The sequence below is a fragment of the Lagopus leucura genome, unplaced genomic scaffold (assembly GCF_019238085.1).
Source record: "Lagopus leucura isolate 7727_CA_CO unplaced genomic scaffold, USGS_WTPT01 Super-Scaffold_73, whole genome shotgun sequence".
Classification (NCBI taxonomy): Eukaryota; Metazoa; Chordata; class Aves; order Galliformes; family Phasianidae; genus Lagopus; species Lagopus leucura.
In genome coordinates this window covers 72,189,089-72,210,137 of record NW_024962252.1, presented here as the reverse complement: position 1 = coordinate 72,210,137, position 21,049 = coordinate 72,189,089, and the positions used below count along the sequence as shown (strand labels likewise).

At 36.7% G+C, this 21,049-nt stretch overlaps 1 protein-coding gene across 2 annotated transcripts in view; it reads right to left on the bottom strand.

Moving 5' to 3' along the window:
• TTC27 (tetratricopeptide repeat domain 27) overlaps positions 1-17,119 on the bottom strand; it is a 103,565-nt gene extending 86,446 nt beyond the window's left edge. Inside the window, exons 1-5 of one of the 2 annotated variants that reach the window (XM_042891509.1) lie at positions 16,976-17,119; positions 14,950-15,127; positions 10,938-11,067; positions 4,486-4,626; positions 1,789-1,891 (exon numbers count right to left, since the gene is read on the bottom strand). In XM_042891509.1, the coding sequence (XP_042747443.1) occupies positions 1,789-1,891; positions 4,486-4,626; positions 10,938-11,067; positions 14,950-15,127; positions 16,976-17,063 (640 nt within the window). In that variant the 5' untranslated portion in view covers positions 17,064-17,119. The remainder of the gene's footprint in view (positions 1-1,788; positions 1,892-4,485; positions 4,627-10,937; positions 11,068-14,949; positions 15,128-16,975) is intronic. The other variant, XM_042891515.1, reaches the window with a different exon arrangement.
• Between the last annotated feature and the right edge of the window lie 3,930 nt (positions 17,120-21,049).

Sequence of the window (21,049 nt, the reverse complement as noted above, 5' to 3'; positions counted from 1 at the left end):
CTACCACTGATCAGCCTACTACAGATTCCATTTCATCTGCTACTTCACAAAACCAGAAAATATTTTGATGTGTTCTATACCCTTCAGCAAAGCTAACATAACAAAACCAAACCATTCCTTCAAACAATAACTGCAGTACTCAAATAGAACTGCAAAACCCCTGGCATCTAAGTATCTTCGATGCTGGACATCTAAGAAACATACATTCAAAACAACAAAAAAAACTTTTCTGGATATGAGTAGGATGAGACTATATACAGTCCTTTTTTTTTTTTTTTTTTTTTTTTTTTTTTTAATGTTACAAACATGTCTCCCTAACCTTCTTTACCTGAATGAAGCACACCAGCATCGTTTGTTTCATAGCATAGAATTCATAGATAATTTTATGTAGCTATTCAGAAAATATACATTCTGAACATACCAAGTGATCAAGCCTCAATACATGAAAACTGAGCAGCAATAATTTTGCTTCACTCAGCTCATTCCCATCCATCAATATAATCCTCTCTGGAACAGTTAACTATCTACCATGATGTAATTATAACTACTGATTATTTTTTAGTCTATGCATCAGCAACACTCCCAGCCTTCTATGAATAAAAATTCTGAAGTTTGACTAAAAAAAATACTCAGCAGAATTTAATCTAAGATTCTCATACCAATGCTAGATAACACTAGGCATTAGTTCAACATTCTCTAATGAACTAATAAAAAAACCCACAGTTTACATCAAATGAAAGAAAACCCTTCCATTCCAGTGCTTTCATCATCAACTAAGAGAATTAACTCATTCCTTTATTCACTACAAAGGACCCAATAAAACCTCCTGTTCCATTCCATTACTGTACTAACAACATTTTTGTTACTTATTTGGAAGTCTTCCAAGGGCTAAAAACCACTCCATTTTTTAATGTCAATTGCATGTCTTGAGCCTGTATGGTTCATGTATGGTTCAGATTTAAAAAAAAAAAAAACAACTCCATTAAGGTGTGGTAGAAGCAGGGAGGCTTGAAACTTTAACAATTAAGCTTCTTTCATGAAAGTAAATATATATGACAACTCATTTCTAAATGCAAACAATATTTCTTAAATTGCTCTTGATTGGAAATCTCAGGTTTAGAAAGTTAAATTAAAATCTTCAGCTAACAAATTAATTGTTGAGGGGCAAACAAGCAAAAAGCTTTATCATTTGCTGTAGGAAATGACATTAACCTGTCTATACAAGTGTTTGTTTCTCTTAGAAAAATAAGTGTCAAGTGTATATAATTACATTTGACATTTTTATGTTCTATTTAATGCATTTGTAAACAGCAATATTTATTAGCTAATTTAGTATTGATATTGTCCATTCTCTCTGCATGCAGTGCAAAGTGGTAATAAACCTCCAAATTTATGTTGAGATGCAGTGAACAGGAAAAGAAACTCTCGTGAAAACACAGAATTAAAGACATTCACTTCATAACCAAGTAAGATCAGTTAAATAAAGCCATCCTGTGCAGTTTTCATTCCTGAAGTTAGTTTGTTATAAGTTAACAGTGCTAAGCACAGGGAAGGAAAACCTTAGTCTGCAATCTCATACTCTCATACTCATTGTACAGTCTCAAAATCAGCACGTGTCATACAAATACTTGTCAATTTAAGTAAATTCTTGTCCATCTCTACTCTCTGTAGTTACATATACATCCCACAAGCTTCATATTGCAAAAGTTACATCTATAAATTCTTATCCCCCAACACATCTTACAACTAATGCTGTAAAGTCAACAAACCAAGTCATCAGAAACATACTTTGTCTTATACACGCCTGGGCAAGAGTAAATAGTTCAGGTGATCTTTCCTCTAACAACTGCTGGTGAATATTCACACATCTTAGAGTCCACCAAGGTAAGGTCTGAAAGAAAATAAGGATACTTCAAGTGAAGAAATTTTTTAAAATTGAAAGAAATAAATGGCTTTCAAATATAAACTATCTACTGCATTGTTATTTCTGAGCATATACATACATGCACAAAAAAAAAGTGAGCATAGGCCTAGCATAAAGATGATTATATAAACAGCTCTTCAATGCTCTAACAGAATTTGATGTGCTCTGCTTCTATTCATTTTCTTGAACAACTCTTTGAATCCAGCAAATCTTTAGGACAACTATCTGGTAGGAAACTCTGTGAACAGGAGATAAAAGAAATGCCTGCATGGTTTTTTTGGACCATCCACTTACTACTCTGATATTCCTAGCTCTTGTAACAGAAAAAGACAATACTAAATAAAAAGCTGTACCCTACTTCTCTACTTCTACATCATATTCTCAATTTTAATAAACAGCTATGATCTCACTCTTCAGTAATCTCTCCAGACTACTTAGTCACTTTTTATGTGGAAGCCACTGAATATGTCCGGCCATCCAGCATAGCCTTTGTATGCATTTCTTCTTTTCTACCTAACCTCATATTTTATTAGATGGGGGTAGAAAGGAGACTAAGAAGAACTGCAGTTATACAAACATTTTGCAATCAATTGAAATTATGCATGTTTGTATGTAGAATTTGAAAAAGACAAATACATCACTGAGCCAAGTAATCATCCTACATGGAACTGTACCTAGATCGCAGCTCAAGAAATGCCTGATTTTAGGAAGCTGTGTGCACAAAAATTCCCCGGCTTTCTGTAGTAGGCTTTTCCCTTTCTCTCTGCACCAGATGGAAATATGTGGAAAAGCTAACTGATAATATTCTACTCTCATAATCATACCTAAGATAATCATCTGTAAATGCCCACTGGTCAAACCTAAGTGCTAAACACTATTCAAGGAAAGTCATCTAAACCAATCACATATAGTTGACTGTAGTGCCCTTAGAAAGGAACCACCAAAAAGAATAATAGTATCTATTTCAAAAAGTAATGAAAGAATTTCTGATATCAAACTGAACAAAGCAAAGGAACAGAAAGAGACTTCGTGGAAAAAAAAAAAAAAAGTCACAGCCCAATATTTTATCACATACTTAAAAGCTTAAAGGCAATTTAAATAAGTTTCAAACGACTTCAGCTTACACTTATATAAAGAAATACTTGTTTTTCAAGCAATTGAGTGCTCAGTTCAATAAGACAATTTCCTGAGGACAAATGATTGCCATTCAAAAATTTTACAGTTACAGAGAACGTGTTTATAAAAGTTGCAAGCAAGTCATCTGAACTCTTTCCATTATTCTACAAGCAATGTTATTTTGGGGGAGCTGCATTAAGAATATTTTTGATGACTTACAAATATTTAATTAGCTATATAAAATACATACATATTTTATAAAGTGCTAACATAGGCTCGTTTTGATAAAACAGATTTCAGAGTATACTCTCCTAATTTAAATTTATGTTAACTAATCTTAAGAATAAAAGGTATTAAGAAGATTTTCTCTGAATAAGGATGAAATGAGAAAGAATGGCAAACTTCAGTTGTTACACTGACCTGTTGAAGAATGCAGTTTTTAATCAGCTGCTACCATTGGACTACTAGTCAAACTTGTAGCCAGAAGTAATTGAATGCCCACTGGGTAGAAGGAGGCCCATAATTACATCAGTCTGAGGGGAGGCAGCATGGGAATTCCCTAAACAAAGTACATCTCTTCCCTCTCTGACTGACTCAGTTGCTGAAATTCAACAGCATTCATCTGTGAATAACAGGGAAAACGATGGAAGAGCTTGGCTTCCAGAAATACCATACAGTCAACATCTGCCAAACAGTTTAAGTCATCATTCATACAAAGACCCAGCTGGGAATGGATGTTGTAAGCCAAGCGTAAAGAGGGACCATGTGGCATTTTGTTCTCCAGCCAAATTCTGTTAAACCAGAATGCAATAAAGAGAAGCTGCTGCTGTTAAGTCCTCCACTTCCAAAGGCTACCAACCTGCCTACTGCTGAGCTATGAGAAAGGCAATGCCAAAAACCCACTCAAGAAGAGATTTAAATCTCTTTTAAATGTATGAACATGAGAGAATTAAGGCAATTCCCACATGGATGCCTGTGAAAGATGTGGAGGACAATGAGAAAAAAAATTACAATTACATCTAGAATTCACGGCTTTGAATCTGTACAGTAGTAGTTAATGGCATCCCAAATCTTGTCAAAAAGGCCATAGAGTACTTTTTATTGGACATTCGGGTTCTCTTCCCCCTTCTTCAATATTGACAGAAAGTAGATGCCTTTCAAAAGGTTCTTTTCTATTCAATTTTTTTTTTTTTTTTTTTTTTTTAAGATAATGTAGGGATTTTTCTTTTTTGAGGACTACAGTGAGATAATAGGTCATCTTTAAGGAGGAGATACTTGTGTTAAACTGTAATGACTCTCAATTATTTCTTAGAAGAACGAACCTCAGAGTAGCAGAAAAAGAACTGTAAGAAGTAATGGGGACTTAATGAGGCATGAAAAATAAAGAATGAAAAAACACAATTAATGAATACTGCACAGTCAATTATTTGTCACATATTCCTTACCTGAAGAGATGAGAGTTTATGTCTTGAATTCACAAGGATTACCCTAGCTATGAGCAGCAAGATAGGATGAGAAGTCAAGGTATACACTGATTCAGCATCTAGAACCAACATCTTCAGAATTGTGGCATGCAGCATTTTTGGCTGAAACATAAACAAGAAAAGTGTCAAGGAAATGAAACTTAAGTTTATGAACAAACTCATAGAATTAGAGAAAATTACAATTTACATGTTTAAGGAGAAAAGGTCTGCTCAAAAGTATCACGATGTTTGGAATTCCAGCTGCTTCGTAAGTCGCAATGAATTCTACCTTGCCTCTTGCTAGAAAGACAGATCAATGGGATCTGAAACACTCAGATTCCTCCCACCTGAAATCCACGTCCTTTTAATGTTAGTCCCATTTACTACTTTCCAGTATGTAACTCTTCCCATAATCTAAGAAGAAAAACTTCCGATAAATAAAAGCCACGTAGCTTGGCATATCAGAAATAAATTAATTTGTTAATAAATTTAGTCAGACGGTACTCAAATACACTACATATTCCTCCAAGTTACATCAATGTGCATTAACTTCTTCTCACCAGAAGGAACTTCCTGTTTGAGTGACATCAGGGTAGCAACATTGGAGCCATTTTTGTATTTGTCCAATCAAAAAGACCTCTCTGTTTTGGATGCTTTTATGTATGACATTCTCTACAGCAATTATTTTTCTAATGGGCTTTAAGTAGCTTTCCAGGAAACCTGTTTCTTGGTGATGACCATTAGATGACAGTCATGTATTCTTCTCTCCCTTTTAACGTAATGAAAGCATTCAAGCAGTTAATCTTCAGATTTGGGCAGATGTCAGTTTACCACTCAACATTTGGTTCTCATATGTGGAGGTTTCTTTTGCAAACTAAGTATGCAAACATAAAGTATGGCTTTTGTTGTCAAATTACATGAAAGGGGCAAAAAAAAAAAAAAAAAAAAAAGAAAAAAAAAAGAAAAGAATGGAACAAAAGAGAAAGCAAGAAGGTTAAATGACACCTTACACTGAAGTCACTTGTCTGAGAAAGATTTTTATTCTGTCTACACAAACAGGACAGAAGCTACTTAAGTCACATTTCAACTTTTTAAACTAAACTGTTAACATAATTCCTAAGATCTTTGAAACTCTTCTCAGCACCTTTACCAATAGATTACTCTTAATAAACTGTTAAGCCACATTATTGCCCTAGTTCACTTTCTAATAATCACTACTTCTCCTTACAGTAATTTTCAGGCTTTTTTTTTTTTCCTGATTTGCTTAAGTTTTTTAAAACTGTTTAACATATGTTATCATTGAAAATTACCACTGACTTCTTGCATGACCTCACTGCAACCATTTCAATTCTAACATTAAAAACCAAATTTACAATGGTCTCACAAGCCACTTGGGAAGAAAGAAACTACCCACTGGATGTATATTAGATGCAACCTACCTCCAGTGATCTAAAAATGGAATAGCCTTACCAACATCTCTAACTATTCTTAGTCTTGAAAAGTGATAACTTGGTGCTTCTACAGATTCATTTTGGAAATGCACGTCATAGTACACTTCACATAAATTCAGTTTAAAATAAACTTGTTTTCCTCTCATTTATTTTGAGTCACTTTAGAATCAAAGTACACCACATTAAATACCCACTGGGAAAGCAAAGAAGCTACAAACTTTCTAAAGCCTTATAAACCTACTATAGTAACATGCACTCGTCTCAATTTACACACTGTAGCAACCAGTAATGTCAAATTCACATTTCAAAGCCTTTCATTAGCTCAGTCCAGCTAGTGTAACATCGGAAGAGCAAGAAAGGGAAAAGGGAAAAAACGTGTCACAGACTAGCAAATAAGCCAGCAAGTCTCAGAGCCAAAGAACTGTTATGAGTTTTAACAAAACAGTGTTCTTTTCCACAAAGCAAATATCTTTTTACTAAGAAAGTTTAAACCAATATCTTTTCATTCAACTTATGCTCTAAGACTACATTATCAGTGTGTATTTCTACCATCAGAATTCACTATTCTAAGGTAATCTTTCAGGTGAGAGAACAGCTACATATAAAAAGAGGTGGACTTCAAAGTTTTCACAACTTGAAGGATTGAAAAGTCTGCATTGAAATTCAAAACACTGGCAGAGTAAAAGGAAATTGGGAACTTATCTTCTTGTGTCTAAATGCTGAAGTTAGACAGCTTCCATATTTATCTCACATCTCAGAAACCTCATCTGTTTCAAAATAGACACAATTAAACACAGTGCTTCAGACCTCAATTAGATGGTTGAGTCTTTCCTTCCTTAAGCAAACTTGCAATGAAAAACTACAATTACTTTATTTAGGCTGCCTCTTGATGAGCCCAACCAGCAACAGGTAGGCAATGCAGAGCTAAGGTACATACTGAAGAAAACAAAGGTAAGCAAGCATAAACAAATCTTCCCAGAGAGCACTTCAAGTGGAAGTACTTCATTACCAGTGTTCTTGCTTGCATTGCCTGTAAGGCCTACTTTTGCTCCACTGTTAACTAAAGAAGTATTTTCCAAGTAGCTACATTACATACGTATAAGCAATGTAACGCAGGGCCAAACTGTAGGCTATTTTAGCAGACCACCTTCACTCACAAGAAGTTATCTCCTCATTTAGCTTTTACCATCCCATCTCATATAGCCCAGAAGAGGAAGAAATTCTAAATAAAAGAAATTTTAAAAAATAAAAAATTAAAATCTTCAGAACCTTCATCACGTTAGGGCCTGGTATTCAAGCAGCGCAACAGTCAACTTCAGTTCCAGTTCTCTTCAGTATGGCTAGCTCATGCTAAAAGAAGCCAAGCCAAGCACACAGGTCTAGATCAAAAAAAACTTCCAACAATTTGGGCTGCCAAGGGTAAGGAATCACACTGGATTTGAGACAGTAGCAGCACGTGTTTCACTGGTGTTTTTCACAACTGTTTGTATCTACAGAAATCTGGTAGCAGTTCAATTCCTTTCAGTAAAAGAATCAAATCATGCATAAAAGCAGCATTAATACAAGCATAAAGAAAAAGATTTACTCCAATTTCAAAACTCATTATTTGAAACCAACCTGGAAGCTAAAAAAGGCCAGCAAGAGCTGTTCATATATCTATTTGGAAAATTCCTAAGCTATTTACACGTGCTACCCATTCACACATTCAGATCTTCTTCCAGATGGAGTTTCTGTTATCAAATGTATCCTGCTTGTGTATACAAAATCAGAGAATAAAAAACAAAAGCAGCTCAAAACTCACAACAGCCTAACAGTTTTAATCTTACTAATGTTTTGTCCAGTTCATCAACTGAATACACTGAATTCAATTTTATCAGTTAATGCTCTGTATCTCTGAAAGACAAAGCAGGATAAACATGCTGCAATCTAAACAATTCTGTACCTTTCATTTCTTTACACGCAGACAGTGACAATCCTTAAAGACACAAGGAGCCAATCCCACTTATTATTAAGGCTCAGTAAGAATGTTTTACTTCAATCCCTGCAAATTCAAAGGCAGAACTGAAAGTCTGTTTTACCTTTTTTATTTTTTTTTTTCTTCTTTAAATCTAACTTAAGTCAATTACTATGAAAAATACAAAAAATACTCCAGGATGAATCAGGGAGACTTTTTAATTGGTGTGGTAAAGTCCTGAAGATATTTTAGAAAAATGAAAAAACCAAAAACACCAGGTGTTTTTCTGTTTAGAAAGTACTCAGTTGGTTTTATGGAGGACTCGTAAACAAAAAGCACAAGCTAGTTCTGCAGGATTTGGTGGTAGTGGATGGTTGAACTAGATAACCTTAAAGGTTCTTTCCAACCTTAATGAGTCTGTGACCTAAAAATGAATCCTAATGAAGTACATGCATTTAAACATAATTCAGAGAAATCTGGCATCTATTTGGAGCATGGGAAATAACACGCACGTATTCATGAATACTGTTCATGGACAATAAACAAGAGGCCCCACCAGCAACTTATCTAAAATAGACTGTTTCATGATTTGTTCTTCACTGAAATTAATTAATCTAATGCAGTCTTAATGTACTAATAAGAAAATAAAATTAGAGATGCATTCAACAGTTGTCTGGGAGCAAAAATGAAACTGTGCCACTGACTCAGAGGATAAACTTTCAAGGGACAGAAGTGACAGCAGTAATATAGCCTGAAAGGCATAAAGTTAAGATGAATTCAATAAAGTATTCTGAAAGTAAGTTTTGAAAATATTCCTGAAATAAATGAGACACTGGAAGTTTCAAAGTCAGTAACACTACCTACAGCAGACTAAGAGAAATGTGACTTTTTTTTTTTTTTTAAGCCCTGACATGAGAAGATCATTTCAGTCTGAAAACTTGAAAAATTGAAGGCCTGTTAAAAAAGAAATAGTTCCAGCACTGACAACATACTACAAAAGTTTATACTAGCAGAGAGAAAGAAAACTAGAGCTATATTTTGATACACTATTCCTGAATACCTGTGAATGCAAGAGAGAAAATGCTGGATTAAAAGGAGCATGAAAATGTCAGTTTGTTGAGATGCTCATTTTTACAAAGTGTTTATATACTAACAATTCTTGAAAAGTATATACAGAAAGATAATTCAAAGCATATAAAAGTGTGTGAAACAACACACTTAAAGAAGCGGATATTATATTTTAGCACATAATTGTCTTGAGCTCTTGGAGAAAAACAACCTTAACTTCTCAGAAAAAGATGCTATACATAGCTGTCATACACATAAAGCTAATAAATAGCTGAAGCTTCCAGCAATATTGAAGTCTCTTCAATATATATTCAGCACTCCTTAGAAACCAAGTATGCTCACATCCATTTTCTTTTACTACTGATTTAGTTTCTGGAATATGAACACCACAAAAGCAAACACCTGTCAATGGGCTGCATTCACTGCCGTAACTAAGCTGGAAACTTTTATTCCCTCTATTTAGCAGAAAATGCATCCCATTTGTCTATTAACACAGACAATAAACAGGATGGCTGATACAAGTTAAGAACATTGTGTTTTACAGGTGTAGACACTGTTGATGATAGCCATTCTATGACTACCATCACAGGCTGCAGCCTCTGTGTTCAACTGCAGTCTGTAGGTACACACTAATAGAAAGGGTAAGCATTCTTCAATAAAGAGATAAGCATAATACTAAGCTAACTGGACTATAATATTATGTTTATAATACATAATCTTAAAGATTAAAACCAAAGAGAATGGAAGAAATGAGTTTGTATTTCTTATTTTTAACTGTAAAGAAAAACTGAACACTTTTCCCTCTCACGTTTCCTACTAACTCATTTCTTACTTTCAAAGGTCTAGCACCCTTGATTTCCACTGTTCTTATTTAACCATTAGAAGACCACATTTGACTTAACAGTATCAAAAACAGAGCAAAAAATAAGCCTATACACATATACACACACACACCATGCCATTCCTGAAATATATAACACAGATAGATATCTATGCTAAAGAAAATGGAATAGATACTGTATCTGAATTAAGTAATTTAGAAATACAGCTTTGTAAATGAAGCTAGAGGAAGACTTCACCAGCTATGGAATTCCTGCAAAAACATACCACAATAATGCAACACAAACCCAAAGGTTTTAAGTGAACTTGCTTACATACTTGTCAAACTTCCCCTTGCTCCACAATTTACAGCAATTACATTGCTCATGGCTTATGCCTTATTCACAGTCAAATTCTAAACTCAAAATCTCATGCAGCTTTAGCATTAGCAGAGAATAGCGCATGTGCTTCCCTGACGTGCTGCAGTAGTCAGTATCTTACCACAGCTTTAATTCAAGGGGAAAAATAATGCTTGACAAGCTGTGCTGAACCACAGATACAGGAGTCAGTACAGTACGGCCATGAGAAACATACATAAACTAGCATTATTTGTGTAAAAAGATTTCGAAGTAAATAAAATTGACAATCTTCAGCTTCATCACCTATATTCTTCTCTTCTAAAAGCTCTGAGTAACTTAAAAAAAGCAACTCATTTGGCCAGGATACTAATACCGAAACCTCAAGAAAGCCTTCCCTACTCTAAGGCAGGAACATTTCTAAGCCATTTATAATTATCTCTCTGATCCAGCTAAAGACACATTCCTAAATATAAAGCTTATTGGATGCTGAAGTCCTTCAAGAAATACTACTCTACAATAAAAGTATTTCCTATCCAAAAGGATAGGAGATTTCCAGCAGGAAATCTCTAACACTGAAGCAGACCTATCCTGTAAGTACTTTCAGTATGTTTAGTATATATTTAAAAAATAATATAGTTGATGATGTGATGGCAGCCAGCATGATCAGCAACAAAGGCAAGTTGTTCTAGCCCTGCACTTTGTTGATGTGTCTTCTCTGGGTACATGGGTTATTCATGAATAGAAGTCATTGTAGAAGAACAGCTTATTAAAATTCAAGTATACCTCAAGACATTTCTGTAACAATGCAGATGGTAAAAAGTCCTGCAGCTGTAAGTGAACAGGAGGCCCAGTCCAATTGCTTTGAACGAAGAGCTGCAAACTGCCCACGCCAAGTAGAAATATCAGCCTCTGCCTGTAATATAAATAAGAGAAACACTTAGCAATAGATCAGATTTGTAATTAAGATTACAAGATCTGATTCATTCCCCACTAATTCAAAAGTTTAAAGCCTTAAAAATTACCCTATTGTTAGGAAAATGTAATTGATGTAGTATTTAAAATACTCACAGGGAACTAAAAGGTTTGGAAACACATTTGCTCCAAGAAATGAGAAGCAATTTACAAACATAGTTTGTATGTTTTAAAACTTACAGCTGTATCTAACTATCAGGTATCAGTAGAAGATAAGCATAGGACAAAGATTATCACATATTTGCCTAATGCACTGTTGTGTTTTCTTATTTAACATCTAAGCCTCAACATTTTCAGAGAACAGATACAGTGTTAGCATACATTCCAAAACAGCACTTGTATTGTTTCTTTGACACAGCTCTTTAATTTCATTCTCTGTAAGAACAAGAGAACAAAACGAGCACCAAAAAAGTTCAGAAGCATCATTCTAGAGCTGATTTGTAGAACGTAGCAGCAAATGTCATCTCAATCAATTGTGCCTTTGGTTTTCAATCATAACATTTTATTCAAAAATGGAATTATGAGAGTGTTGCAGTCCTGCAATTGAGTATGGCAAATTTTTCTTATTTACAAGACTATACTATACTCTGCTAACACGATTATGATATTACCTCTTTATGTACCCACAGTAAGAAACACCCTATATTGTCTGCAGAAGGCAGGGAAGAAAGATACAGAACTGCAAATGCTTACCTCCCAAATACTGCCTGAAAACAGCTCTTCTGTGCTACCTGTAAAGCAACAGAGATGCTGCTGCCAGTGTCCCATTTATTATGGTGACCTACATAGTTTCATCTTTTTCTTCTATTTCCTTAGTTCTAGGGCTATATCCATCCATTTTGCTCATCATTTCTCTAAGCATTTTTTTTTTTTAAACACTTTACATTAAGTCCAGACCCATGATGTAAAGTAAGATGCTTACATATACACCAATGTAACATACCTGCTGTTTTACCCACAACTGCTCACATTCAGAATAAAAATGCAATATATTTTCAAATACACATGCTCTATTTGCATAATGCTAGAATTTACAAATAAAAAAGTGAGAAATATGAATAGCCAGACTATGCTTTAGATAAAATTACATTACAGATTGCGGTTATTATTATTATTTTTAATAAACTTGAAGCCAAAAATTAAAGAAGTCAAAAATCACAGTCACTGAACAGTCATTCTTTGAATTCAAATGCATAAAGCAAGTTGCAGAAGCAGCAAGAATTTCTTCACTTTTATTTTTCAGTACATATTTTACAGTTAACAACCATCAGTTGCCCCAAGAGAAGCATCAAAAATACAAGCTGGGAAATCAAAACAAGTCATAGAGGAGAGTGTTAAAGAGAACCCTACGAAGGAATGCTGCAGAGCACCACCAGTCACAGAGTAGATGTATCAGAAATTAAAAAAAAAAAATAACAAACAAAACCAACCACTATTCTTTTTCCTAAGTTAATTGTAAAAGAATACTTGGAGACTTCATTTTTAAGCCATTCCAACCACCACTGAAAAAACATCTGGGGCAGAGGAAGGATGAAAGCAGAATAGAAAAAGTTGCAGCAAGCTTTGAAATACTGTTAAGTATTGGCCTTACAAAACCATGGATTTCCAAGTGGAAAAGTACACAGGCTATTTCCAAACAAATTACATTCTAGATTTTAATTTTCAGATGTTTTGCCCTCAAGCATCTCCCTTTTAGCTTCAGAAAAAGAACCTCTTAAGAATTCTTCTCACACTATTGTAAAACCATACTTTGTACAGTATTTGTATTGTGTTAAAAGAATAAGGTTAGCATCATCCAACTTTCTGTTTCCGACTGAATTCAGCTCCCACTGAGTTTTTTTAATCTCCAGAATTACAGCTTTCAGTTCAACAAAAAAAAAAAAAACCCATGTATTTGAAGTAAGACCGATCTACCAGAAGTCACAAGAAAGCCAAAGTCTCACTGAATTATCCGAGCTAGAACTTCCTTTGAATCATTCAATAAGAAAAAAAAAAATAACACCCCCAAATAAATAAATAAAGCATTTTTACCATAGACAATAAAAGGTCAACAGTGTGCAAAACTTGCTTTAATTCCTACTACAAAGCAGTAGCAGGGATCAGAAAAACATCTATGTAACACATTTAACACAGAAAGTCTTCCACAATCATCAAACAGATATAAGTGCTACAAGCAGGGCCTACATCTTAAATAAGAAGTGATCTGTCTTCTAGTAGACATTTTTCTGTTAGGATTAACTTTTTTTTTTTCCCCTATTATATAATGGCACAATTTTGAAAAGTACAGCTTTTTAGTTTTGAATAAAAATCTAACAAACTCTTTTTTCTTAAAGGTTGAACACAGTTCTGCCTCCTTATCTTCAGGCAAAGAGGAACAAGGAAAACTGTAATACCAAAGTATTGGAGAATGAGCAACCAAGGAACAAACTGCTTTGCTGTCTGTAGGAGGACAGCAGCAGACAAAAATGGAATACAGGCCAATAAAAACTCACAAGGAGAACAGAAGATGACACATCACCGTGATAGGGTGCGTGTGAGCTGACTGAATGCGTAATACAGAACATGACCATCGTCAAAAAGCTGAACTATTCATAAAAGCTAACTCTTTCACAGTCAGCAACACATTTCAATCAATGATCAATATTAGGACTGAGTTCACATATTTGGTCTGTTTCAAGCCCCCAAAGATTTTTCTTCAATTGTTGAATAATTCAGAGTAAAATACTCCAAGAAGACAGAAGGCAACAATGCTGAAAACTGTTCAGACTACGTCACTATCTAAACTACAGGCAGTATTTCACACCAAGAGCACGACAAAGTAAGAAAAAGGAGAAAAGCCACCTAGAGACAAAATGCACAGGAACAATCCCTACGCATTCCCAGATCAGAAAACAGTCTGAACAGTCCAGCACATCATATGATACATAACACACCAGCAGATAATCTTTTGGCACTAACAGATCTCAGCCCAGCATTTTAGAGGTGCCAACTATCAGTTTCTTTCTGGCATTTTAGCAAAAACTTGCATTCTCATGCCTCTCACACCAAAACACAAGCACTTATATTGAAATAAGAAGGTAATCTATTGAGCCATGTTTACTTCCTTTTTACCCTCACACACTCTTACCTTTAGCTAAAACTTGTTCCTACACTCATCTTTCAAATACACATAGCTATGTATATGTACAGCTTTCTGCTTCTACTCTCCCTAATTTCTGCTTCTACTATCCCTTTTAAGATTTTAGCTTAGTTGCTATTTACTTTGAGAACTGTAAACACTAAAGTCAGATTCACTAAAAGCAAGAATTATTATACACAGTGCAGTTTGAGTAAAACTGTCTTAGAGTCTTATGAAGTAAATAATTAATCCACAAACACAGGCCAGTTATCTTCATGGCCTCATTTTATATCAAGATCAGAACAATCTTAGTGTAAATCAGACTTGAAAAGGTAGACATTGCTTTTATAGTAACATTGCTTGGTACTTCAATTATTCACATTAATGTAACAACGCATTTCGGAGAGAAAACCGTTAATAATAACAATACAGTAAAACCACCGAACGTATATTTAAGTCTTTATACCAGCAGCTTCAGAGGTGGTCACCACAAATAAGGCCAGTATTTTCAACAAACTCTCATCAAAACAGTATCCAGAAACAACGATAGCCAACAAACGCAACAGAAAAGCGTGGGAACAACCTGAGAAATCTGTTTTCTACTTTGGAGGCCCTGTGTCCCATGTTACAAAATTTAAAAAATACCCTTTGTAGAATGAAATATTGCCTCTACTCATCTTCCATATAGTAAATAATCATTTTCACCTTTCCACGTTATCAGCCTCCATAGAACCATCCAGGTACATTAGAATCTGCTTCTCCAAGTAACCTTCAGTGTCCTCCTCTGCCACAGAAGATGCACTGAAAACATTCTGGATAGTTGAATTTGAAAATATTGCCTCATATTTCCCATCAAAAATCAACTGCAATATTGATCCACTTTCTGGAAAAAATGAAAATTTAAAAAAAAAATAAAAAATCAGTGTTAATTTGGAAACAATTCCATCTTATAAGAGATATTGCAACCAAAACATATTCATCTCCCCTTTCAAATAATAAATCCTCATTTACGTTGCAAGATGCAGGATAAGTGCAGTTGCACTGAAACAGAAGAACAGCAGCAGTCATCAGCAAAACAAATTTTACAGAACTTGTATTAATGTTACAATGAAACACAAACAGGTGAATTAAAGCACGAAACTTGCAAAGAAATCTCAGTGCAAAGATGTTAGTGGTCTTACATGTACATTAAAGATATTGAAGAACATAATTTTCACAAGGTTTTCTTCCTCACTTCTACATTATTTTATCATAGTCATGTTCTACAGACAAGACAGTGAATTCAAATGACTTGAGGGCCATTTTAGGGAAATTACAATAAACAATAGGCCAATACTTAGATTTCAATGAATGCCCATGTAAAGCAACATAAATTACAGTCTTTCTTTTCTTTTTACAGTCTTTTTTCTTTTCAGTCTACAGTTTTTCTTTTTAGGTGGTTAGTAATATCAGTACCTGTCAACACCCCAAGTGCAGCTCATGTAGATGTACCAACTAGTTTTAAACTAGCTAATGCAGATATTGATAATGGTGTACCTGAGGAAATGCAGAGAACTGCACAGGATGTGTGTCTTAATATTAACTTGCAATTAATTCACAATTCCACCTGGGGACTGCAGCTCCTGTGCATTCAGTGTTACCATAGCTACCCTAATACCAGTACAAAAGCCAGTTGATTTAATACTAGCACAGGTATACATCCACACAAGTTACAGCCATGCAAGGGAGAGAACCAAACACCACTGCCAAGCTCAACCAACAAAAACTACACTAGTAACACTGGATGTATCTGAAGACTGAGTGCAGAACTTCAGTAGCAGTGATGATTTGGCAGAATGATAGACATCCATTCCTTCTCTCTATAGACCATGCTGCTGACCACAGTCTAATTTCTTTCTTTGCAACAGTGATCAGCCATCCAATGCGAGAAATCCTCTGCAGCAAATGAGTTGCAAATCCTTTAAGCAGTGCATGGAAGGGCATACACAAAATAATAGTTATGCTGTTGGAGCCCTACTGACACGATACCCTTGCAGAGAGCATAAATAACAGGAAAACCTCCCATGTATGCCTTGGGCTTTAGGGAGAACTTCTTCTGCACAAAAAAAGAAGATGACTTATTTATATTTGTTTACAGCTGCCCAGATGGGCATTTTGTATAATAACCATGGGATCTTAGGACACTAATGAAGAATATTGAGGGTCTTCCTTCAAGTAAGACTCCAACATAACTGTCTGTAAGCACGTAAAATTAGTTCACTGTTTAACTTCTCATACACGACAGCACTCAAATCCAAGGTCCTTGACCTCAGAGAAGCACAGGATTCGTTAGGAGGGACCTTAATGCCCATCTGGCTCCAACCAAATTTCAGGTAGGGCCCACCTCAGCGATGACCAAAACATACTTTACGTTGCTTCCTGAAGCACCCCCGAGCAATAAGCATACTGAAGGGCTAGCTCACGTCACGCTTTCTCCACAGCGACTTCACGGCGCGTGAAAGCCGAGGAAAGCACCGCGACGAGGAATCCCGGAGCACCGACGCCGATAGCCCATGGCCACAGCGGGAGCGACAGCAGCCGCAGCGCCAGCCGAGGCAGCGGGACACACAACAGAGGGCCCGGCCGCCTCCTCTCCTCTGAGCTGATGAGGCAAAGGACCTCCCCAGCCCGGACACGGCCGCTCTCGGAGCGGAGAGCCGCCACCGCGGCTTCGGCTCGTCCCACCCCTCACCTGTCGCCGAGATTTCGCCCTGCTTCCATTTCTGAGACTCCGCCGCGCTGAGGAAGCCCCGCAGCAGGGAGCGCTCGAGGGCCAGCATAGCGCTGCCGCGCTCCCCGCGCTCCGCCTCACTCGCGCCAACGGCCCCGCTCTGCCGGCGTCCCCTCAGCCCATGTGCGGGAAGCGGCCGCAGGAAGCCGCCATGACACTCCCGCCGAGCACGCCGGGAGGACGCAAGGCGCAGGCGCGGCACGGTCTCACGGTCCAGGCACCCGGCCGCGCGAGGAACGAGAGAGCGCGAGGTGGCGCGTGCGCGCGGTGGGCGAGAAAGGATGGGGACACGAGCGCACATGAGGAGGGGCGGGCGGGAGGAGGAGGAGGAGGAGCTGGAGCTCTGAACCCCGCCCCCTCACGGCGCCCCACCCTCTGGAGGCGCTGCGCCCTCGCGCTGTCCGGCCACTGCCTTGTGCCGGGCTTCGTGTTGCGAGTTCTCTCAGGACGCCTTTGCACTGAGTGTGGAGGTCCGAGAGTACAATTAACAGTATTACTGTGTTAGCTGCGCAGGTGAGAATAGGGACTTAATTGCTGCACCTCCAGCGCTGTGTTCAGTTCTGCCCCCCACCCCCCTCCACTGCAAGAAAGGCAGTGGGACTCTAGTGTCCATAGAAGGGCAACGAAGCCGTGAGGGGTCTGGAGGCCAAGTCTTGTGGGCAGTGGCTGAGGGAGAGAACTAGGATTGTTCAGTCTGAAGAGGGGGCTCAGAGAGAGCTCTCTACAGCTGCCCCAAGGAAGGCTGTGGTGAGGTGGGGGTCCTTTGAAAAAAAAAATCCTATCTTAACAATTAGAACTTGATAAGGACCTAGTACAGCTTATTTACTTATTTATTTGAAACTTCTAGTTTCAAATGTTATCAGATTTTGTAGAATGATAGAATATTCCTCGTTGGAAGTGACCCACAGTGTCCAGCTCCTGGCTCCACACCAGGTCAGCCCAAAATAAGAACAGATTAGCAAAAGCAAAATGTGGTTAAATAAAAATTTCGACTTATTTTCTGACCTGGAACTCCCCATTTAATATCAGGTTTTCACAGAAAAAATAAAAACATATTTGTGTAGTTAATAGAGGGAGTAGCAGACTACAGAAATTAGTAAAATATAGCAAAGAATTAGGTTTCCATGTACTCTGTTAGAAAAGACCATGACATTCATTAAGCTCATTTTATGAAAGTGACCATTAAAGAAATAACTGTCTGAAATCAAAATGTTGCCTGCTTTCTTTTCGTATCTGTAGCAATACAGAGGTAATCTGAGCACTGGTTTCCATTTGGCAGCTGATTTGTATATGATATCACACGTGAGGTTTTACTGCCACAGTGGGACCCATTAGTCAAAATATGATATCTTCATATGTTGTTTTGTGTACTGTGTCTTATCACAGCTTCATTCTACAATTCAGTCGGTTGACAACTTTTTTTAAGGGTGAATGTAGAAAATTCAACTGCTCCTAACTGCATGGTTACTGGGCAGTTCTTTCTGTGTATTTCTGACTGTGATTCTGCATTAAAAATGTCAGGAATTAGGGTATTTCTTTGTGTTTACATGTGACTTCTACTAAGAGAAACTTCCACATAGTGGGTCTTCATTAAATGTGCATAGATTTTCCAAAATGAAGTGGATGAATTCTAAAGACAGGTTTAATTAAAGAGTAAAACAACATCCTCTGTTTGTTTTTCTTTTTCTGGCAACAAATAGTGTGTAAACAATTTCTTTAAACAAAAATGTATTCCTCATACTCAATTTGGTCATTTTTTTTTATTATTATTATTTTTTTTTTTTTTAAATTTTCTCCCACACAGTTCAGTTTTGGGAGGCACTCAGAAGCTGTAACAGGTAAATAGGCAGGAGTAGCACCAGCAGGAATTTGTACATTCATTGGAATTTGGAAGTTTATTTGTTGCTATTTTGTCACAGCCTTACTGAAATCTGCTGCTTAAACTTATTTCCCTAAATGACTCGAAGTGAGTGTATATATGCATGTAGTGTCTAACTACCTACCTACCTATCTATCTATGTGTGTATCTATCAGTGAATATCTTTTCCAAGACTGAGGGAAAATAGTATGATGTGTTGTGTTGTCTGTGTTATCTGAAGTAGAACATTTAAAGTCAAGTTGCAAATTATCTGTGTTATTGTGTTGATAAAATGCTCATCTTCTGTTGCAGGATTCTCTTCTAAAGAATTTTGAAACAGATTATCTCTTGTGGACAACAAAATACTACCTGGTCACTCAAAGCCATTACCTGTGGGTGGGGAAAAAGGATTTGGTAAGTTTAGAGTTCTTATTATCAGATAGACATTTATTATTATGTTTTTAACAACAAGCTGCTTTCTGTAAAAATTGCTATTACATGAATTTAAAATTCATCCTCAATTCAATATGCCATGTCTCTGGTGTTGGTGAAGAAGAATGTAACTGTGTTGTGTGCCATTTTGGGAGAGCAGTTCATTTCTGTCCACAGAGGTGAGGAGGGAGTTGCTATTGCCAAGAAGAAATGACACTTCGTATAGCAGGATGAAAACTTGTAAGATTATCTAGCCACTGTTCTGCAATGTTTAGGAAGGTGTTCAATGTCTCTGTTGAGAGGAGAGAAGCTGCAAAGTTTGTATTGGGGAATTCAATTAGCTTTTCTTTGGCTTGATTAGTTCAGCTAAGTTACTTCTCAGTAACCAATTATTTTACAATGTCTGGTAACATCTTATTTGACGTTACAGTGTCAGAAATGAACTTCAAGCTTGTTGAAAGATCAGCAGCCCCAAAAAGACATCAGCTAAACGTTCAAAATATTCTTCAAAATAACTTCTTGAACATTAATGGCAAACTGTTACCCTGAGGCAGGGAAATTGACTGCAAATGTTAGAAGTTGCAAATAAGAAGGTTTTAGCAAAATAAATGACCATATTGTTGTGGAGGGAAGTGGAGGGAGTATTCATAGTTAAAATACCACTAGTTCCAACTGGCCTCTAGCAGCCTAAAATTTGCATTAAATAAATTTTCATATTCTTCTCAGTTACTCTCTCCCTAAATCTTTGAAAGTACCAGCTTCTTTTGCTATCTCTCCCAGGAGGAATGAAAACAAGGTGTACATTCTCTTTGAAAACCTTCTTCAAAATGCCTGTCAATGTTTACTATATATTTGTAAAGTGACACAGTGAAAGATTTATGTGATCATTAACAGAAGTAGGATGACTCATTTTCCTGTCCTTCATGACTGTTTTTTGCTAAGCCTTTTGTTTCCCCTGGCTGCCTGAAGGAGAAATTCTGACAATGCTGGCATGTTCTGAACAGACTTCCAAGGAGCTGGAGGAAACTGACCCTTTTGTTTACAGTCCCCCAAAGTGACCTAAGGATTCTTCACATCTCATAAATTTTCTGTGTAGTAGCAGTACCTGTGATGCCCTCGACATTTTTTCATTCCTTCTGCACTGCTGTACATTTGTGTCGCCCTCAACCTGTCCTCTTGACAAAGCAGTTGCTTTATAATTATTTTGCGTTTTGGAGGAAGATGTTGAATTGTTCATGTTAAATGAAAAAATGATTAAAGGCAAATGGCTAAACAAGAGGTTTTTTTGCTTAGTTTTTTGTTGTTTTGTCCTTATATAGACTTGTGTCTTGATTTTAGGAATTTTGTCTGAATTGCCTAAGGTTATATTGGCGAAGCAGTACCTGTAGCTTTACTGATAAAAAGTGGCCTGTAACAAATATGGATGCTTTACTAAGAATCAGGTGTTGGCTAAAATAGATATACAGTTGATGTAATGAATTTCAGGGGGGGGGGGAGGGTGAAGGAAAAAAACCCTAATCAGAAAGTTATTAGACACGTGGAAGTCTATTAAGACCTGGAGAATACTTTCTGCTTTTTTGTGGATTCACACAAAGCAAAAAATATGTCGGTGGCCTGACATCCCAAAGTGGCTTTGAATTGTCTGAATCACAGAGCTACATCATGGTGACTCATTCTCATTGCACAGTGACATCCCTGCTGGGAAAGAACTGCTGTGTCTATCTCCCTATTAGCAATTTCACTTT